The sequence below is a fragment of the Melozone crissalis genome, unplaced genomic scaffold (assembly GCF_028551555.1).
Source record: "Melozone crissalis strain CALT ecotype California unplaced genomic scaffold, PUWL_Pcris_2 ptg000018l_1, whole genome shotgun sequence".
Taxonomy (NCBI): Eukaryota; Metazoa; Chordata; class Aves; order Passeriformes; family Passerellidae; genus Melozone; species Melozone crissalis.
In genome coordinates this window covers 44,565,038-44,583,189 of record NW_026535796.1, presented here as the reverse complement: position 1 = coordinate 44,583,189, position 18,152 = coordinate 44,565,038, and the positions used below count along the sequence as shown (strand labels likewise).

Genomic DNA, 18,152 nt, shown 5'->3' with positions numbered 1-18,152 from the left:
AGGTATGATACCTTCCTACAAGCAAGTGAACTAGGGAGACAGACCTTGCTCTGCTTTTTTGCCTTACCAGCCAGGAACCCCAGCCAAGGGCTTGGTGCAATAATGATTGCCCTAGAACTGAAATAATGTTTCTCTTCCCCAGCAGGAAGAAATCTTGTCATTTTTTGTGGTGCCCAAGACAGCTGCAGCTCCCAGGTGTTCTTACAGTCCATGGCAGGCACAGCTGTCTCCCTAGGCACTTCTGGTCTGAGCTTTCTCAACAGGGTTTAGCAAAGCTGATGCCAGCACCCAGTTGGCATATAGGGCACTAGGAAGCAGCTTTCCTGAACTTGCTTGGTTTGGGGTTTTTTTGGATTGTTTGTTTGGTTTTTATTTCGTTTGTATGGGGTTTTTTTTGGGGGGGGGGGGGGTTGGGGGTTTGTTTTTGGTCAGACAAAGGATGACCTCCTGACTAGAGGTTCTGGATGAAACCATGAGAACACTGCAGGGCATTTGCATGGCCCACAGGCCACCATCTCCTCCAGTATGAGGGGAGCCTGACCTAAGAGAGGAGCTGTGAAGGCTGAGGAGTGCTGCTGCTGTTGGGTGCATCAGCAAGGAGTGCTTGCCATCTGCTGGGAGGCAGTCAGCCTGACAGGAGACACTCCTTGATGCAGGAAAAAGAGCAAGGCCTGGGCCAGTGGTCCTGTAAGAGCTGGATGGCATTTGGGCTTGCAGAGAGAGCAGGAAGGCCCTCTGAGGAGGGTAAGCACAAAGCAGTCAGGAAGCTCCAGTCTTGGGCACATGAGTCTTGGGCTGACAGAACTCACTGCAGAATTTTAACATGCTCACCACGCCCCCTTGAGCCCTCCTTGGAGGTGCCTGACCTCACTGCAGAGGTGGCAGAAGGCAGCTAGGTGTGTGTAACTAATGGATCTCAGCTAGTTCACTGGTAGCACTGAGCAGAGCCCTGGTGGGGTGGCATCTCACATTTCCACAGCACAATTTGCCAGGGTCTGTTGAGCTGTCTGTGTGCTGTTCACAGCATATGCCACTCCTGTCACAGCTTCCCCCCACTCCCCACAGCCCCAAGATACTGCCCTGCCTTTGACACATTCCCAGGATTCAGGCATTTGTTATGCCACCAGCACCTCCAGCCTGCCTGGCATGGGACATCCTCCATCAGCTCCTGGGAACACATGTCCAGCTGAAGAGTCCTCAGCCTTCCCAATGGGCTTTCATTAATGTCGGGGAGGATATAATCCAGATTTCAAGCACAAGGTCTTGAAAAGCTGGTCTACTGATAGATGGATTAAACCTTCCCTTGCAATACAGGTACTGGTACCCCAGGTGAAAGTCATGTTACTACACTGTGAGGTGTTGATTGAAGCATCAACCTTCTGGGCCTGTATCCCACTGCTGCACTGAATGAGACGGTGCACAACAGCAGCAAGGTCAGGAAAAGCTCTGGGATGTTGCCCTCCTGGTATGGAAACCACCACAGGAACTTGACAGCACACAGACTGTGTTCTTGCTCTTTTAATTCAGAAAGACAAGAAACAAAAGTGGCAGCATCAAATGCCTTTAATTCTCTGTATTTCATGATAGAGGAGACCCAAACTCCTATTAGGTATGCACATTTCTGGAAGGCAGCATTTTCAAATGATACTTTTTTCTCCCTAGCGGGGCCTGGCTGCAAGCCTACATGCAGTGTTCACAGACACATCTTCAGGCTCATCTGCAGCACAAGGGGGTGCAGGACCTTCCTGTCTCTGGCTCAAATTGCAGACACATTTCTTCAGTGGCAACACCATTTTAAGCAGCATTCAGTTCAGGCACTTATTTGCAGCCCTCCTGTACCTGCTAGACCATCTGGTCTAAGTGTTACTGTAGCTTTGTGGCAAACAATATGGGGAGAATCCAGGTTAAAATAAACACAGCAAGACTTTCCCCACAAAGAAGAATGTCTCAGAAGAATGAGCACAGGCTGTGTGGAAGGGCAGGAGGAAGCAGGATAATCCCTTTCTACAGTGTGGACTGGGAATTTATGCTTTGCATAATATCAAAAGAAAAGCAGAAGAGACTGAAAAAAAATCAGGCAGTAGCATGAGGAAAAAGTAGTGGCCTCAGACTCTGATTTTTTGAGTTTTTTTTCAGATTATTCCTATCAATTGTTATTCACATTTGGAGCAGGGATAGAAAAATTGCTTTGACCAAGAGACTATCTCCAAACTTCTCTTCCTCAATTCAGCCCATGTCTACGCTCTACTCTTTTCTGATTTCATTGTGTGAGTAAGAAACTCCCCAAACAAGGGCTTACTTAGACCATGTTGTGTTGTATATATGCTTAGTGGAAACCATGAGCTAGGTTTTCTTCAGTAAATTATAAGGAAGTTTAGAAATAATTTCAGTCTAGTGATCCTCTAAGGGGGTCTACAAACTCTAACCTTTGATTAGTGCCAAGATTTTCAAAATCAGAAGAACCACTACCAGCAGCATGCCACGCTCCCCTCCCTGAGCAGTCATGCCTGGCAGCGTCTTACAGAGATCCTTGGCTTTAATTTACATTTTACTCCATCTAGTGGCTTTAAGGTTCCAGCCTCGATGAGTTGGAAATTCTGTCCTGGCACCAGCTGTATTTCAAACCTCTGCAGCAGCTTTGCCATCACCACTTTTACTTCCATCTGTTAAGAAGAAAATAGAAGTCAGTGACAGCAAATACAGCTTAAAGTCAGTCTACTATCTTATACTGCTTTGTCAATACAGAGATTTGAAAGTTAAATATTATTCTGTTAATGCAGCAGGTTGAGTTTGGGCAGGAAACCTGGGACTTCCTGGATTTGAAGACAACTGACAGGCACTAAGATCAGTCTTTCTGTTTCCGTGTTAAATCCATTTTGGAAGTCAGACTATAAAACTAAAGCACTCTGAGCACTGGTGCTTAGATGAGCTCACGGCCCAGACCCAAAGCACTGGCCTCTGGCTGTCCTGAAAGTCTCTCTGCCACACTTACACACATGAAATTGTTCCTTCTGTCCATATAGCCCCTTCCTCACCTTCTCTGTGCCACTTCTATCTTGTGTCCACCTCCAGCTGATGTTTTACCTGCCTTGATTCTGGCAGTGGTAGCCATGAGATGATCCCCAAGACCCTCTGCACATTCCCTGTGTGCTTGACCTTGGCTGGCAAAGGAATGTCGACTGTGATTCCCATTAAGGGGTTTGGATTCAAGCAGGCTGACCCAGGACAGTTTGGAAGGAGTGCAGCCTGCTGCTCCTCCCTGCAGACACCTTGGATGTCTGCTCCTGTGACAGCATTTGTCATGGGCATGGGGGGAGATCTTCCCTCTGAGGAGAAGAGGGGCAGTGCACATCAATGTGGCCTCTGGTGCCCACCCCCACCATGGTCAGCACACCCTGAGCTGGTCCTGTGCTTGCTAACCAAGTGTTCTAGGCCTCTACTCACCTGTGCAAACACCTGCCCGATGCAGGATCGGGGTCCCAGAGAGAATGGGAAATAGCAGTAATATGGCCTGCAAAGAAAAATGGTCAAAATTGTCACTCTGACAACTTGGTTGTAAAGAAACAAGCAAATTATTTCATCACAGCAGCAAGGAAATGGTCTAAATATCCCCTCACCTATTGGACTTGTTAAAGCAGTCCCCAAATTAACTCTTTTTTGCTTCAGAGCAGCCATACAGCTCAGCAGCACATTTCCTTGTCATCTCTGTTAACTGCATGGCTCAGCTGCCAGAGCTGTTTTGATGCAAGCCAGCCTTATTTCAAAGCTGAATGTCAAGCACACTCCAGATGCTCTTCAGCCTGTCATGAGGACATCACAATCTGCCCAGTTATTGCTCCTTTGGGCAGCTCTGAACCACGGGAGTGAGGGGGTGTTTGGTTTAGGAGACCAGACTAACTCTAGGCTGAAGGAAAACTCCTGACTCATGAAGTAGCTGGTACTGATCTGTGCATCTGTTTAGTCACTCACTGGTTCTTTCTACTGCACTCCTGACCACTGACTAGACTTAGGCTGCCTGCCCATGTGGCTGAACAGCATCTTCTCTCCCTCAGGCCCTTCTCCCCTGTCTAATATGGAGACATTTCAAGCACCCTGGGACCAGGGCCGTCATGCATTAAATGCTTGCAATGTACTAAGGCAAATATTCAACCAGGTTTGGGCCCAAAGCTTTGACCTCAATATAAACATTTAATAACAATAACATTGGTCTATTTTTTTAAAGGTAACATGTGGTCTAAAGAATTCTTGAACAAAAGCTTATTGCTCTCTATTTCCATTTGGATGATTTAGTTTTACTCATACTGGAATGGAAAAATAGTTTTATTCTACTTTTCTTTCCCTTAAAATCTCTTCCTGTAATGGTTTGTTAATACATATTTAATAACATGGGAATAAAAAGAAGCTCACTTAGGTGCATCTTTGCTGAATCGCTCTGGATCAAAAGTAAGTGGATCCTTGAAAAACTTTTCCATCCTTCCCATCACATAAGTGCTGAGCTGCCAAGAAAGAGTTTATTTTTGTTAGTCAGGAGCAACACACTGAAAATGCCTCTTTGCTGTCAGAGGTATAAAACCATAAATGCCTCCCACTCTCCAGTCCCACCTAAGAGTCTTAATCCATACCCCAGTTTTGGTCACAATTTTAGAGAAGCAAGTATAAATATGCCCAGGGAAGATTTTGGCCTTCTCATCCACATTAAGTGGGGCAGCTCCAAGCTGCTGCAGGTGGATGGGACTCACAAAGACCATGGTGTTGGCAGGAATTTTGATGCCATTGATGACGTGCTCCCTCTCCAGCCTGCGGAGCGTCCCTGAGACGGGCGGGTACAGCCGCAGCGACTCCTTCAGAACCTGGGCAGCAAAAAGCACAAGAGCTCAGTTAGTTATACACTACAGGAAGCAGAAGTAAAATTAATTACCTCCCTGTGGCCTTTCGCTTCTGCTAAATGGAAGATTTTGACTTTGGTCTATCTGCCTAGGACTCCTGTGGGCAAAATATATGGCTAAGTCAGCTCCTTCAGGCCAGGTTCTTTCTTACAGCTGGTAAAATAGAGAGAAAAAGACACAAAACCCAGAAGAGATCCTGGAACAGATCTAACACCTCAAGTCAGATGAACAACTAAGCAAAAAAGAATTAGGAAGCAAACTGAGAGGGAATATCTAAGAATGAAGTCTCCTGCCCCTGATGAGCTGTTCTGGGCACTGGCTGCCATGAGGGTGGGTGATGGTTCCCACCTCCTTCCCACTCTCAGCTCCTGCCTTTGTCTGCTTCTGCCTTTGCTTCTGCTGCTTGAGGAGCTGAGCCAGGTCAGAGCCCCAAAAAGACAAAAAACAACCTGGCAAAGGAAAATGAATAGGGAATGTTGAGAAAAAAATGGAACAAGACCACTTCTTTTGGTGTCAGTGAGCTGTAAGAATGGCTTATTTCATCAAAGTGAAACCTAATTAACAGTACACATGAGCATCACACTGAAAATGCAATTAACAGTGTGCATGCACGAGTGGATTAATGGAAAAGAAACCTGGACAAAAGGATTCAGGATTGCCTGAACAACAGGAGAGGAGCCCCACAGTCTCTGATACTCCAGTGATGGACTGCCTCTGACCAAGGGTGACTGATTTTGATTGTACAGATCTAAGATTGTGCTGTTAAATAAACTGTCTGCTTTGAGGAGCTCTCATGTGATCTGTTTTAAAACTCAAAGGCTTAGATACCTCATCCTAATTGGAGTGGTATAATTGTGATGGCATTTGGAGAAGCCTAAGGAAGCCTGCTGATTTCTGTAATCACACAGAATTGCCTTTTCCTTATGAGAAATAGACCTATGAAATCTATCTGCTATCCATGCACAGTAATCTGTGGGATGGGATATGCCACATGGTAAAACACTGTTGCTCACCTCAGCAGAGCAGTTTAAAACAAAAAGGATCATGGTGGACTACTAAAATCACAGGGCAATTTATGCAGAACAGCTGCCAGGACTGTGATTCAGCCTCTCCTGAGGGCTACTGGTGTCCCTCAAGTTGTGAAGAAAGAAAATGCAACACAAACACTGGCTAATAGCCAACCCTGGCTTTGCAGTTCATTACCAACCAGCCCTTCTATACACAAGACCTCTTTTAGGACCAAACTCTTTCCCCCACTACCCCCGAGTGACTGAAGAGGGTTTCAAGATTGAATAATAGAAAATTGACATTAGAAAACCCAGCCATTATTTTTGGCAATCCTCAAATCCCACTTTATTGCATATGGTGAGATCATAGCTGGAAATGCTTTAACAATAATCAAACAAAAATGGAGCAGTGAAAAAGGAAAGTGTGTGGGATTCACACACAGGTTGGGCTCATATTTGCATACCTTTCTTAAAATTACAGCAATTGTTTCACCTTAAACAGATAGGGACTATGCAACTCTACTCTAGCTTCCAGACTGGTAATAATTAAGGAAAGCAGTGAAGGAATCTGTAAATTTGAGGAGCATCTTCCCAATAAGTCTGGGCTGCTGCAAATGTGTCAGGCTACCTGCTGGCTGACTCTCTGGGGACAAACACTATCAGGATAAAATATTAGCATCGTTTTTAAAATTTTTAAAGTGTGGGGCTCCTCCATGACATGTCAGAGGTGCTACCAAACAGCTCTGCCTGGTACCTTACCTCACCCCTACAGTACCTGGGATAAGTAGGTGAGCTTGCCAAGATCCTCATAGTCAACATCTCTCTTGGCACCAAGAACCTCATCCACTTCAGCCTGAGCCCTGCAGGTCAATTAAAACCTGTGAGATGCAGATGCCTGTTTCTTGCAAGTTGATAAATCACATTATTTTACATTCCAGACACTGAGTTGGACTTAAACACCCATCCTCAGGCAAAATGCCAACCAATTCCCATCCAGGCTTTTCTGAACTTGTACCTCATATCAGGATGAGGCAATGTGCATACAAGGCAGCTGAATCAGGGGGCATTTGGGATCTGCACGTATAAAGGCTTTGAAAAAATCACCTAGGTGAAACTGAAATAATCCATTGTACCATTTTGGATATAATGGTACTAGGAAACTGTTTATTTTGGAAGGGAGGCTAGAATTTAACGATCCTATCTTTTTAATAACCTTTACAATTAAGTTCACCTTGCAATTAACATCTAGCTGGGTCTGAAAATTGGAGCACACATACCTTTCCAGTATTTCAGGATGCTGACCCAGTGCCATTACTGTAAATGTCATCTGATTGGCACTGGTTTCATGACCTAATGATAACAAAAACCAGTTTAAAAGTTGGTATGAAATACTAACACGATACAAAGGTGGTCTACAAGGTGATTGTGAATAGGAAGTTTTAAACATCAAACCCCAAATGTTTTATTTTAAATATGCTAGAAAAGAAAGGAAACAATAAAAGGCATGTAAAGTCTACATAAAGAGCTTTCAACAATGACAAGGAGAGGACATAGCTGGTGAAGAAATGACCCATCACGCCTAAGCAAAGCTGCAGTGGTTGCATGCAGCACCTACTGGTCATGAGCTCTCTAAGAGGAGGGCCAGCGAGGTCCAAGATTTGCCTTGTCATATTGTGGGACACACAGTTCTGCCAAAAAGGAAGGATTTACTGATTTTGAGGGAAAACAGAGCTTCTTATCATCTTTCTTTGAAAGGTCTGCTTTACATGTTAGGATGACCCTGCTTGAGCAGGGAGTTTGGACCAGAAGACCCTTCCAACCTTACCCACTTAGTGACTCTCTGATGTGGACACTTCTCCCTTTTTTTCATGGATAGACATATGCACTATTTTTAATCATTACAGAAAACAGACTCCTGCAAAGATGTCTGCTGCAATAACATCTTTCTTGCTAAAGAACAACATTTTGACCACACCTTCTTATGAACCTAACTCATCTTGATCTGCAAAATCTGCAAGAAACCCCCAACTATCTCATATAATTACTCAGCCCATACATTTTCTGATTGGCTTGACAGTGCCTTCTACTTAGGCAAGAATGGCATTTAATTATGTGGATGAGGTGATGCAAAGACACATTGAACATGTAAAAGATGTTTTTGGTGGGGTTTAGTGAGATCTGGGTAGTTTAGTGGGATCTGAGTGGAAGGGCCAGAATCCCATAGGGAACAGCCTTGCACCCTAGTGGGCAGTGGAAAGGCAGAGGCTGGAACACAGAGTGGGAAGCCACGGTTGGAAAACAGCAACCTGGCATTATTTGCTGTGTTGGTATCACTGAAAGAGGACAATATATCATTTGCCTGTTAAATTAAGAATTCTCTTCAGACCTCACCCAGCTGGTCCTATGCCAGTGTAATACTTGGTCTGCCAACCAAGAGACTCCTGGTTGCAGCACCATCACATGGAATGATGATGTTAATTATGATTAAGAAGGATGTTAATCTTAATCTTGTAGTCAGCTCAAGAATGAGCACAGCTTCCCACATGACATACCCAAGCATTAAAATAGCTACCAACCTGCAACAAAGAAAGCAATAAAGTTATCCAGAATGTTTTCATCATCTCTAGTCTCCTCCAGAGCTGTTAAGATAGAAAAACAAATGAAATCAGAAAATGCCCCTGTGCCCCAGCTGGACCAGCTAGAATGCTGTGCCCTGTTGGGCACATATTGGCTGAGGTGGCATCAAGAGAGGATGCTGAGTGGGCACTTCAGTGGTGACTCGTGACCAGTACTTGATCCAAAACAAAGACACAGGGAATTTTCAAAGCAATTCTCACTATCTTCAGTGTGAAAACAACTTTAAAGGAAGATCCAAGTTTAGATCTCCTAAACAATCCTCCCTGAATTTCACAGCAAAACATACCACAGAGAAATTCACTCAAACAGTGACAGCAAGGTGTCTCTTACCATCTCCTTTCAGTATCTGTGTAAGAATATCCATTGAGGCTTCTTTCCCATTCTGGATGGCTTCTCTCCTCTGGTCAATGCACTGCTTCCCCACACGTCTCAACAGCCTCACACTCTCCCTGGTCTCCCTTAGCATCTTCTGCTTTCCTGGCATGAACTGAATACAGAATTTTTTTTGTCATTTCATTCCTTTTGCTGGTAAAAAAATCATGTCAGTTTTATTTTACATGTGAGCACCTTGTTTTGCACTAAATGACACTTGGCACAGAAACATTTGCTCTCCATGCAACAAACTGAATGCCTGGGGGATGAAGGGTTTGAGCCTTTGAAATAAGAAATATTTCAATCTGTGCATGCTGATGTCGTGTCTTGTCAGAGTCAGAGCTGATGTTTTGGGCACTGTGAGCAAAATTCATCACCTCTCAAACTGCAGCATGCAATGCAGAATCTCACCCCTGGTCTCAAAAAGGAAAACAGGAGCTCTAAAAGCCTGAATTGCAGCTTTCATGAGACACTGGAATAATTCCTTACTTAAATATTTCATATGACATCCATCACGTCCTAGCAGATGAATCTGGTAGATGAATTTGGGTTGGAAATATAATTTTTTAACAGCAAGAGTGCTCTTCCACCCTGAGTGAAGGCTGCCATCCTTCATGGACAAATGGCAAAAATCTCAATTTTTAATGGGTACAAGAGCATAAAACATATCAGAAGGAGACACATGCAGGGGGGGAACAAAATTAATTTCTGAGTTTTTTAAAGCGATAATGAATTTTATCTTGACGCCCATTGAAGAGAAACATCTACAGATGACTGTTCCCCTGACATATATGGACCTTGCAAGGCTCCATGAACTCAAGGAGGAGCAGCTGAATGTGAGGAGAGGGGACTGAAGTGAGGGGAGTACAGACCCTTATGAAGGGGTCGCGTGCCTTGTTCAGTCCCTCCATGATCTTAGTCACAGCGTTGGGTAAAGGTGTCTGGTCATCACTCAGGGCATTCAATTCCAGACCAAAGGCTGCCTGAAAAGCAGGAGAGAAAAAGGCAACTTGCTGAGGTGGGGGTGAAAGAGCAGGATGACCTCACAGCACTGCCTTTACCCCTAAAAATATCTCAGTTAAATATCAGGCTGGATCTTACCTTGCAGGAGTCTGTGAGGGGCAGCCAATATCAACATTATGTTTCCTCCTTATTTGAGTGGATTAATAATTTACCACTATTCTCCATTCATCCCAAACTGGCTTGCATTGAAGGGGAAAAGGCAGCATAAGGCAGCCTTCCTGCTGACATGCAATGGCAATAATACAACCTCCAAGCATGGAAGAGCCCTGGTGTGTCCCTTTTGGCTTGGAGGAGTGGCAGGCATGAGGCTGAAAGGACTTTTGCAAAGGGTCTCCATCCTGCAGGCCATACCTGGACTATGCAAACCCTTCCCTACCTGCCCTTTCCCATGGCTCAGCCTGAATGGCAGTGGCACTATTAGTCCTGCAGGTCTTCTGGCACTGCTGGGTAAAGGTCTTTGTCCCTGCCTCCAGCTCCTGATCCCATCCTGCTGCTGGTAGGCATCAGTTCCATCCCTTCCTGCCAGTTGAGAGGAAACAAGAAAGGGACAGCTGGTACCTTTCCAATGACATCCATAGTCACCCGGCTCATCATCGACAGCATGCTAAACTCTGTTTTTCCATCTGCCTTTTTCTCCAGCTTCTCCATCAGCTCCTCTGCTTTTTCATTAAAAGTTTCCATCAGACCAATCAGGTAGCTGAACAATCAATAAAGATGAGTAATGGGGGCTCTGATCTTTGCTCAGTTAAAATAACCTTTGTTATTTTCCATAGAAAGTGGTAAAGCTTTTTAAAATTTATAATTAATTTGCCTTAATACATTAAAAAGCAAGCTTATGGAATGAGCTACATTCTTCTTACATCAGTCCTGCTCTGCCCTGCCATGTAATTAACATGTGTCATGGCAAAGGGCAGTGGCCTGTGCCCTTTGCACATGGACTTTATCCCTATACACAATGCATCAAACCAGATCAACCCTCTGCCTTCTCTTTTCCAACAGGATAAGGCAGCCATAACCATACTCCAGGATACACAACCCTGGGACCTTTCTGTCTTTGCTGTGTTCATAGGGGTGTCACTGCTCTGTGGGAAGTCTGGTCAAATTATACTTAGCATGGGAATGGAGCGCTGGATTCTATGTTAAATATGATTTTGGCACTGAATGTTGGGGTCTTTTTCATCCAAATATCAAATAATGACAGGGAGGAGCATGACAATCCAGTAGAAGTACCAGCTAGAAGGTCCCAGCAGTATTTGCCTTACCTTCGGCTGAAGGCTGGATCCATTATCCTCCGCTGCTTGTGCCAGTGCTCATGGTTGCAAACAGTTACCAAGCTATTCCCTAGAAACCTACCACACAGGAAAACAAGGACAGGAACAGGTTTGTGCAAGGGAGCCTGCTGAACCCCATGCAGTCACAAATGTAAGTCTTTCACATCTGCTTTCTTTTATTTTTCCATGTGTAGGGAGCACCTTTGAGTATGCAACCATTGCATCACTGTGGATGACAACCGAACCACAGATTTTTTTCTCCAGGTAGGTGTGGACTGCTGAGTCCAATAAGATGCTGGTTCATTGCAACTGTTATGTAAATAATAAATATTACAACTGGATTATTTTATTTTTAAAAGCTTCAGACTAACAAAGAAAAATTCCCTTTTTTTGGAATTGAATTTAGAAGTTGCAAACTTCCACGCCTTATGGAGTGCTCTAAAATCTGAGAACTTTGATGATGGTCTTGAGCAGACTGCTCTGAGACTAACCGGACATCCCCAGAGGGAAAAAGGATACATGATCAAGGCAAAACAAACTCAAACATATCCTCCTCCCTGACTGGGAAGACATTTGACTTGACATGTAGTTTAACAGGTACATGCTGCTTATGTGTGTCTGGAATCAGAAATTAATCCCCACACTAAGGTAAATGGTCTGAGTCAAAATGACATTCCTTGGATATTATTAATCTTGCACTTTTTTCCAGATCACAGTGGCTACAGACGAGTTTTGCCTACCTCTCACCAAACAGGCTGAAGAGACTACCATACACCGTTGGATCCTTTGGGTGCTGTGGTGACATCAAGAACTCCTAAAATCAAACCTCAGGTCAGTGAGTACTGTGTGCAATCTGTTTCCCAGACAAAATACAAAATTTCACTCATACATATCTACTCTCCTCTTCTGCAGCTATTGTCTTAAGAGTAGGTGAATTATTTGGTGTGCCCTGATTCCCCAGTTCCTGTGCTGCTAGCTTGCTTTGCATCCCTCTAGCACTTTTTTGCCCAATGACCTGAAATTTCACTCTGTTGTAATTGCAAAGATTAAGAGAAAGAAGTTTGGTCTCTTGTGCCCCATTCATTTGAGACACTAAGCTCTTTCAGACAGCCTGCTTTTCACAAATGGAAAATGTTTGCTATATGTGCTGTTTAAATAAAAGTTACAAAATAAATTAACTGATCAAGGAAAAAAAAAATCAGGGCAGCCTGGAGAGCAAAGCACTTCATTCTCCTAACCCAGCCAGAGCCAAGCACAGATTGACTGCTCTGTGCTGCTCTGATCATCAGGCACCAGCTCTCCTCTGTTGAGGAGGGATGGGCCTATCCCCACCATTGATTTGGCTTTATTTCAGTACCTTCACTCCTTCAGGACACACAACCAATACTGAGATTCTGTGAAAGGCATTAATTCGTACAACAGGTCCGTATTTCTCTGCCCTGTGAGATGAAAACATTTAAAAAAAGAGAATTATGGTACAAACACCAACACATAACAGCTGAGACCTAATAACCTTGAAGGACCAGAGCACATTGCAGTGGGAAATACTGCAGTCCCCTGCCAATAAAGCCATTAAGAGAGAATCACAGGACAGAATAATCAATGTTGGAAGAGTCCTTCAAGATCATCTGATCCAACCATCAACCTATCACCACCACAATCACCCCTAAACCATATCCTCAAGTGCCACATCCAGATGCCTCTTGAACATTTTCATGAAGTTACTCCACCACTATCCTTATTCCAGTGGCCAACCATTCTTCCAGTAAAAAAGTTTTTTCTAATATCTAATCAGATCTGAAAGGTCAATGCTCTCTCTCTGGCTCCTTTCCCAACCTTCTCACTGATGTAATTCTGTAAGGTCTTTGTGCCTTGATTTCTCTATATGTGCTACAGGACTACCCCATTCAATGTTATTGATGTGCCTCAACTTACCACTGCAGCAAGACATCTGGTGTGAACTCCTGTTTCCTCACCATTCTCCATATGATTGGCAGGTGTCCAAATAAAAAGCTGCAGAATATGAAGGTTAAGAGTGTCATGAGAATGCCAGCATAGGGTTTTGTATGGATTGCAAGCCTGGTTGCTCAGTGAGTGTTGCTCATGTTTTTCTTGAAAGGGAAGATGAAACTAACTCTGAGCTGTGCCAATGCCCAGCCCTCACCAAGCTGGTGAACTGGGCACCACAGACAGGCTGGTGCTCACATGCAGCCAGGGAGAGCAGCACAGAGATGAAGGATGAGATCTTTTTCTTATGCTGTATTGTAGGAGATGTTTGGGTCTGGATGGGATCCCCCATGAACTGCTTTGCTCTTTGCCTGAGTGAATCTTGACTGCAGCTGTTACATTGCTGTACATGAAAGAGGTATTTGCATTAAATGCTCCTTAATACATGCTTATCCCTGGTAAGTGTAACTTCCTTTCTGTCAATGGATTTCTGTTAAGAGAAATTAGGAATCATCTCCTTCTGTCCCAAACTGCATAATTTCAAATACTGAGGAGGATAATTACTGGTTAATATTGAAATTGAAGAAACTAATAAAAACTGTTAACTCTTCAAATATAGCTGCATTAAAAACTTAGAGATCAATTCCTTCTTTCAACTGTGAATGGTGAATTCCCACTGGCTTTGCATAAATCTGAGGGAAGATTTGGCCAAGCTCCTCTCTAAATGAAGCAAGCTGCACTCAAGATCTGTTTTCCATTTGAGAGACAGAGAGGCATGTTATCATCCTTTTCAGTATAAATAAGCTATGGGGAAAAACAGGCTCTTATTTTATTACTGTTGGAACTGGGAGGCACTTAAAATAACAAGAACTCTACAAAGTTACTCAACATCTACAGAAACTTTTAATCCTCCACTTGTTTGACTCTTCCTTTGTAATAGTATCCCAAAAAGATGTGAAAGCCTGAAACACAACACAACTCCTTTGTTAGCTCTGGAAATTGCTCTATCTGCAGTGAAGGAAACAGGGTCCAAACAAGGTCCCACTCATGGCTCCTCTGGTGTGCCATCACACCACGGTGTTACTTCACAAATGAACCCAAGGACGAGCAGGTTCAGGTATGACAAGATCATCCTCTCTCTACTTTTGGTGTCTGACCCTGATTACACAAGCAGGCTGAAGCCTGGAGGTGGGCAGGAGAGTGCTGGTGTCCCTGTAAGGCTGTGTATGAGTGCTGGTGTCTCTTCCTGTGGCCTGTTAGGGAGGGCATGTGCACCCACAGGTGAGGTTAAGTGGGGAGCTCACACACTCCTGCAGGAGCTATGACTCCTTGTGACAGCTCTGCCACTGCCTTGCTGGCAGCTTTCTCATCACCCCTTATCACTTAAGACCTCTTTATTTATTTTTGGCAGAAGCTAAACACCCGGCTTATGAAGGAGGGCACGGAAGGCGCCTGCTGGAGTTAGTGTCAGTGTGCCTCCCGGCGCAGTGAGGCCCGGGGGCGGTGCGGTCCCTCCTGCGCGGCCGACGCCGCTGTCAGGCCCCTCTGCAGGGTCAGGAGCAATGGCGCAGCTCCTGTGGGCGGCTCTGAAGCGCCCCTTAGTGCCGCTATAGCCGCTCGGGCCGTGTAGGTCGGGACGCGCAGCCCCGGCCGGGCAGGCCGTGCTGCTGAGCAGGCTGCGGGATCGCAGCGATGCCCGGGAAGCGGGCACCCACCAGCGCTGTGCCCAGCCTGTGTGACTCCTCGCCCTCGCCCGGACAGCGGCTGGAGGGCAGATTCCTGCTCTGAGGCCGCCTCACGGCTCCGGCCTGGCAGCGGAGTCCCCGAGCCTGCCCGCCGCCGCCGCGCCTGCCCGGCCGGCCCTTACCTCTGCCGCGGCGCGCCGGGGATGTAGTCGTACTTGGCGTGGATGTACTGCACGTAGCAGCAGTACAGGACCAAGGCCAGGAGGGCCAGCGCCAGCAGGAGCCCCACCGCCGCCCACAGCACTTCCATCCCGGCCGACTGACAGCGTCTCCCGCCGCCCGAGGAGCAAGGGGCGGGCGGGCCGAGCCGGGCCCCGGGGCGGGCGGGGACGGCCCCGTTTAAAGAGCCCGGCGGCGGCGGCCTGCGCTGGGGCGCGGTGCTGTGAAACACGCGCACGGTGTGTGATGATGGGTGTGGGTGTGTGTATGTTGATGTTGGTTTGGCTGTGGGTCTGTGTGTGTGGGTGTGTGTGGGGGTGTGTGTGTGTGGGTATGGGTGTGTGGGTGTCTGTCTGTGTGTGTGTGCATGTGTAGATGTAGATGTGGATGTGGTCCATAGGAAGACACGAAGATGCTCACAGAGCACTTTTCCTATGAAGACAGGCTGAGACAGTCGGAGCTGTTCAGCCCATAGAATAAGAAGGTTCTTGAGAGACCTTATTGCAGGGGCTGCAAAAGAGCTTGTCACAAGAGCATGACAAGGGGGAATGTCCTTGAACTTAAAGAAGGTAGATCTAGATTAGATATTAGGAATAAAATCTTTACTATGAGAATAGCGAGGCACTGGAACAGGTTGTCCAGAGGAGTTGTGGATGCCACATCCCTGGAAGTCTTCAAGACTGGGGTTTTTTTCCCTGTTAAGGCTGTGCTTTTAAAACTGCCTATTTTCAAAAAAAGGCTACCATTCCTTCCCACTGGTCAGGCAGTGCATATAATGATAACATAGTATGAGTATCCATATAGGAAAGATATAGCTGATAACAAGAATAGCATCACCCAGACAAAGTTTAAAAACTAAAACTAGCTGATGTTTAAAAACTAAGCTAGCTGATGAAACCATGATTTTAAAGACATTCAGTGAACTTCCTGATGAAACATTGATTTTCGGAGTGTCATCAATGTCTTTTCAGCATACTTCAAGAATACATCATAACTATGTGTAAGTTGTTGTTTCATTTGGAATCAGTCTCAGAATAATTCCTGTGAAAAAGTCCTGCTTGTACCTTGTTTGTGAGCAGCTAACTGGGAGGTGATAAAATATTTTGTATTTTATACATTTTTATGGGGAAGAGAGGCTATGTGGTACAGTTGTAATCCCTGAGTAAATCAGGTATGCTCTCACAATCTCGGGCAAATATAATTATCCTGATAACTCCCCTAAGTATTCAGCCTGGATACGCTGCAGAAATGATCTTATTTTTCGTGCTTTAAAGATGACCTTCAATAAAAGCTTTTGTTTGTGTTCCAACTAACTTTAATACAACCCTTTGTTTTTATTCTAACGTGCTTCTATACCCTCGAGTGAAGGACATGATCCCGAGACACTCCTGTGTTTGTGATCTGCCCGGCAGCCACACGCTGCGCTGGAAGAAAGGAGCAGGGCTGGACTGGGCTGAGCTGGGCTGGACTGGGCTGAGCTGGGCTTGACTGGGCTGGGCTGGGCTGAGCTGGGCTGGGCTGAGCTGGGCTGGGCTGAGCTGAGCTGGGCTGGGCTGGGCTGGGCTGGGCTGGGCTGAGCTGGGCTGAGCTGGGCTGAGCTGGGCTGGGCTGAGCTGGGCTGGGCTGGGCTGAGCTGGGCTGGGCTGAGCTGGGCTGAGCTGGGCTGGGCTGGGCTGGGCTGGGCTGGGCTGAGCTGGGCTGAGCTGGGCTGGGCTGGGCTGGGCTGAGCTGGGCTGAGCTGGGCTGGGCTGAGCTGGGCTGAGCTGGGCTGGACTGGGCTGGGCTGAGCTGAGCCTCCCCGCGTGTCCCCGTGCTGCTGGGGACTGAACTGCCACCGCGTGGACATTCTGCCAACCTGCACATTCCCGGGAAAAGGCGAGGAGCGAGAGAGATCTGGGAGCCGACCACGAGAGCAGAGAACTGGGAACTCTTAACAGGTCAAGTCCCAAGGCATATTTGAAAAACTGGTGAGACATAGGGCTGGTCCGAACCCCTGCTCTCTTTTGCTTGGCTTTGCATGGTTATCTAGGTTTGAAAACATTCTGTTCTCTCTCTGAAGGTGCAGCAGTGTTTAAGTTGTAAGTGAGAACAGCAAGGAGAAGGCAGAGCATAGGCAGATCTTGTGCTGGGAAATGCCTTCAGCAGCACACAAATAGAGGGCTGAGCGTCCTGGTCACTCAGAATTTACCATGCCAGATGTGGACAGGAAAACTCTAATAACAAGCTAATAATGATAAATTAGCTGATCTAAAACCACACCTCTAGCCACAGATTACACTGGATATAGGAGTCAAAAAAAAAACCTGCAGTGGGTTAGGTGTTACTTACCCAGCACTGCCAAATACAGCCCTTTGCAGTGATTTTCACCCTGAGCAGTTGTCCCCCAGCCCTTATACACTGAGGTCCTGATCATTCTCAGTCAACAAAAATTTCCAGCATGGAGTGGACAAGTGAATGGCAAGATGTTATTACTAACAGGAACAGTCTAAGGGTTTAGTGATTGCCAACAGCTAATGCCCCTGAGGAACAAACTACTTGATGTAATACTTGCACAACTGACTGAACACCACAGCCTTTTTTTTTTTTTTTGGTTAAAAATAGCATCCCTATTTACCACATTATTGCAAAGGAATGATTGCCATCTCCATCATAGCTGCTTTTCTGACAATGTTGAAACATTGCTCGAGGCAGCTCTATATCTGCACCTGTGCCCCAGACATGAGAGCCTTGGGAAAGTCATGTACGAGGCAGCAAGGTATGAACACACATCAAATGGGTTCCATGTTTTGTTGGTTTGCAGAGGGAAAAAACCTATGTTTTCTTAAAGCTTAAATTTGGAGCACAGTTAGTAGTTATGAAAGAGGTGTAAGCATCTTTTGATATGGAAAAATGTGTGTTTATGTCTGAAAGTATCTAAGGGGGCCAATGCACCTCACATGTCACGCTGACCTTTAGAGAGGACTACTGGCATGTTTCCAATACAAAATCAGACTTGGATATTGATACTTGTGACTGTTTTTCTCCTCTGTGCTTCTGAATTTCTATGTTGACCACACCCAAACAGCGAGAGGCTAAGCTCTCCTACAGAGGATGGATTTGTGCTGG

General features: G+C 45.7%; 1 protein-coding gene across 1 annotated transcript; it reads right to left on the bottom strand.

Moving 5' to 3' along the window:
• Positions 1 to 1,498: 1,498 nt before the first annotated feature.
• LOC128936917 (cholesterol 24-hydroxylase) lies at positions 1,499 to 15,191 on the bottom strand. Its single transcript, XM_054276204.1, has 15 exons — positions 15,011 to 15,191; positions 13,132 to 13,209; positions 12,554 to 12,635; positions 11,937 to 12,010; positions 11,188 to 11,274; positions 10,484 to 10,622; positions 9,775 to 9,885; positions 8,861 to 9,017; positions 8,470 to 8,532; positions 7,171 to 7,243; positions 6,669 to 6,753; positions 4,740 to 4,850; positions 4,408 to 4,496; positions 3,445 to 3,511; positions 1,499 to 2,663 (listed from the first exon to the last, which is right to left on the bottom strand). The coding sequence occupies exons 1-15, from the start codon at positions 15,136 to 15,138 to the stop codon at positions 2,502 to 2,504; spliced, it is 1,506 nt and encodes a 501-aa protein (XP_054132179.1). The 5' UTR covers positions 15,139 to 15,191; the 3' UTR covers positions 1,499 to 2,501.
• Between the last annotated feature and the right edge of the window lie 2,961 nt (positions 15,192 to 18,152).

Coding starts and splice junctions, on each gene's coding strand:
- LOC128936917 (XM_054276204.1), bottom strand. CDS start 15,138: ATGGAAGTGCTGTGGGCGGCGGTGGGGCTCCTGCTGGCGCTGGCCCTC. Junction 3,512..4,407: donor TTCAGCAAAGATGCACCTAA/GTGAGCTTCTTT, acceptor TTTTCTTTGCAG/GCCATATTACTGCTATTTCC. Junction 2,664..3,444: donor TCGGGCAGGTGTTTGCACAG/GTGAGTAGAGGC, acceptor TCTTCTTAACAG/ATGGAAGTAAAAGTGGTGAT.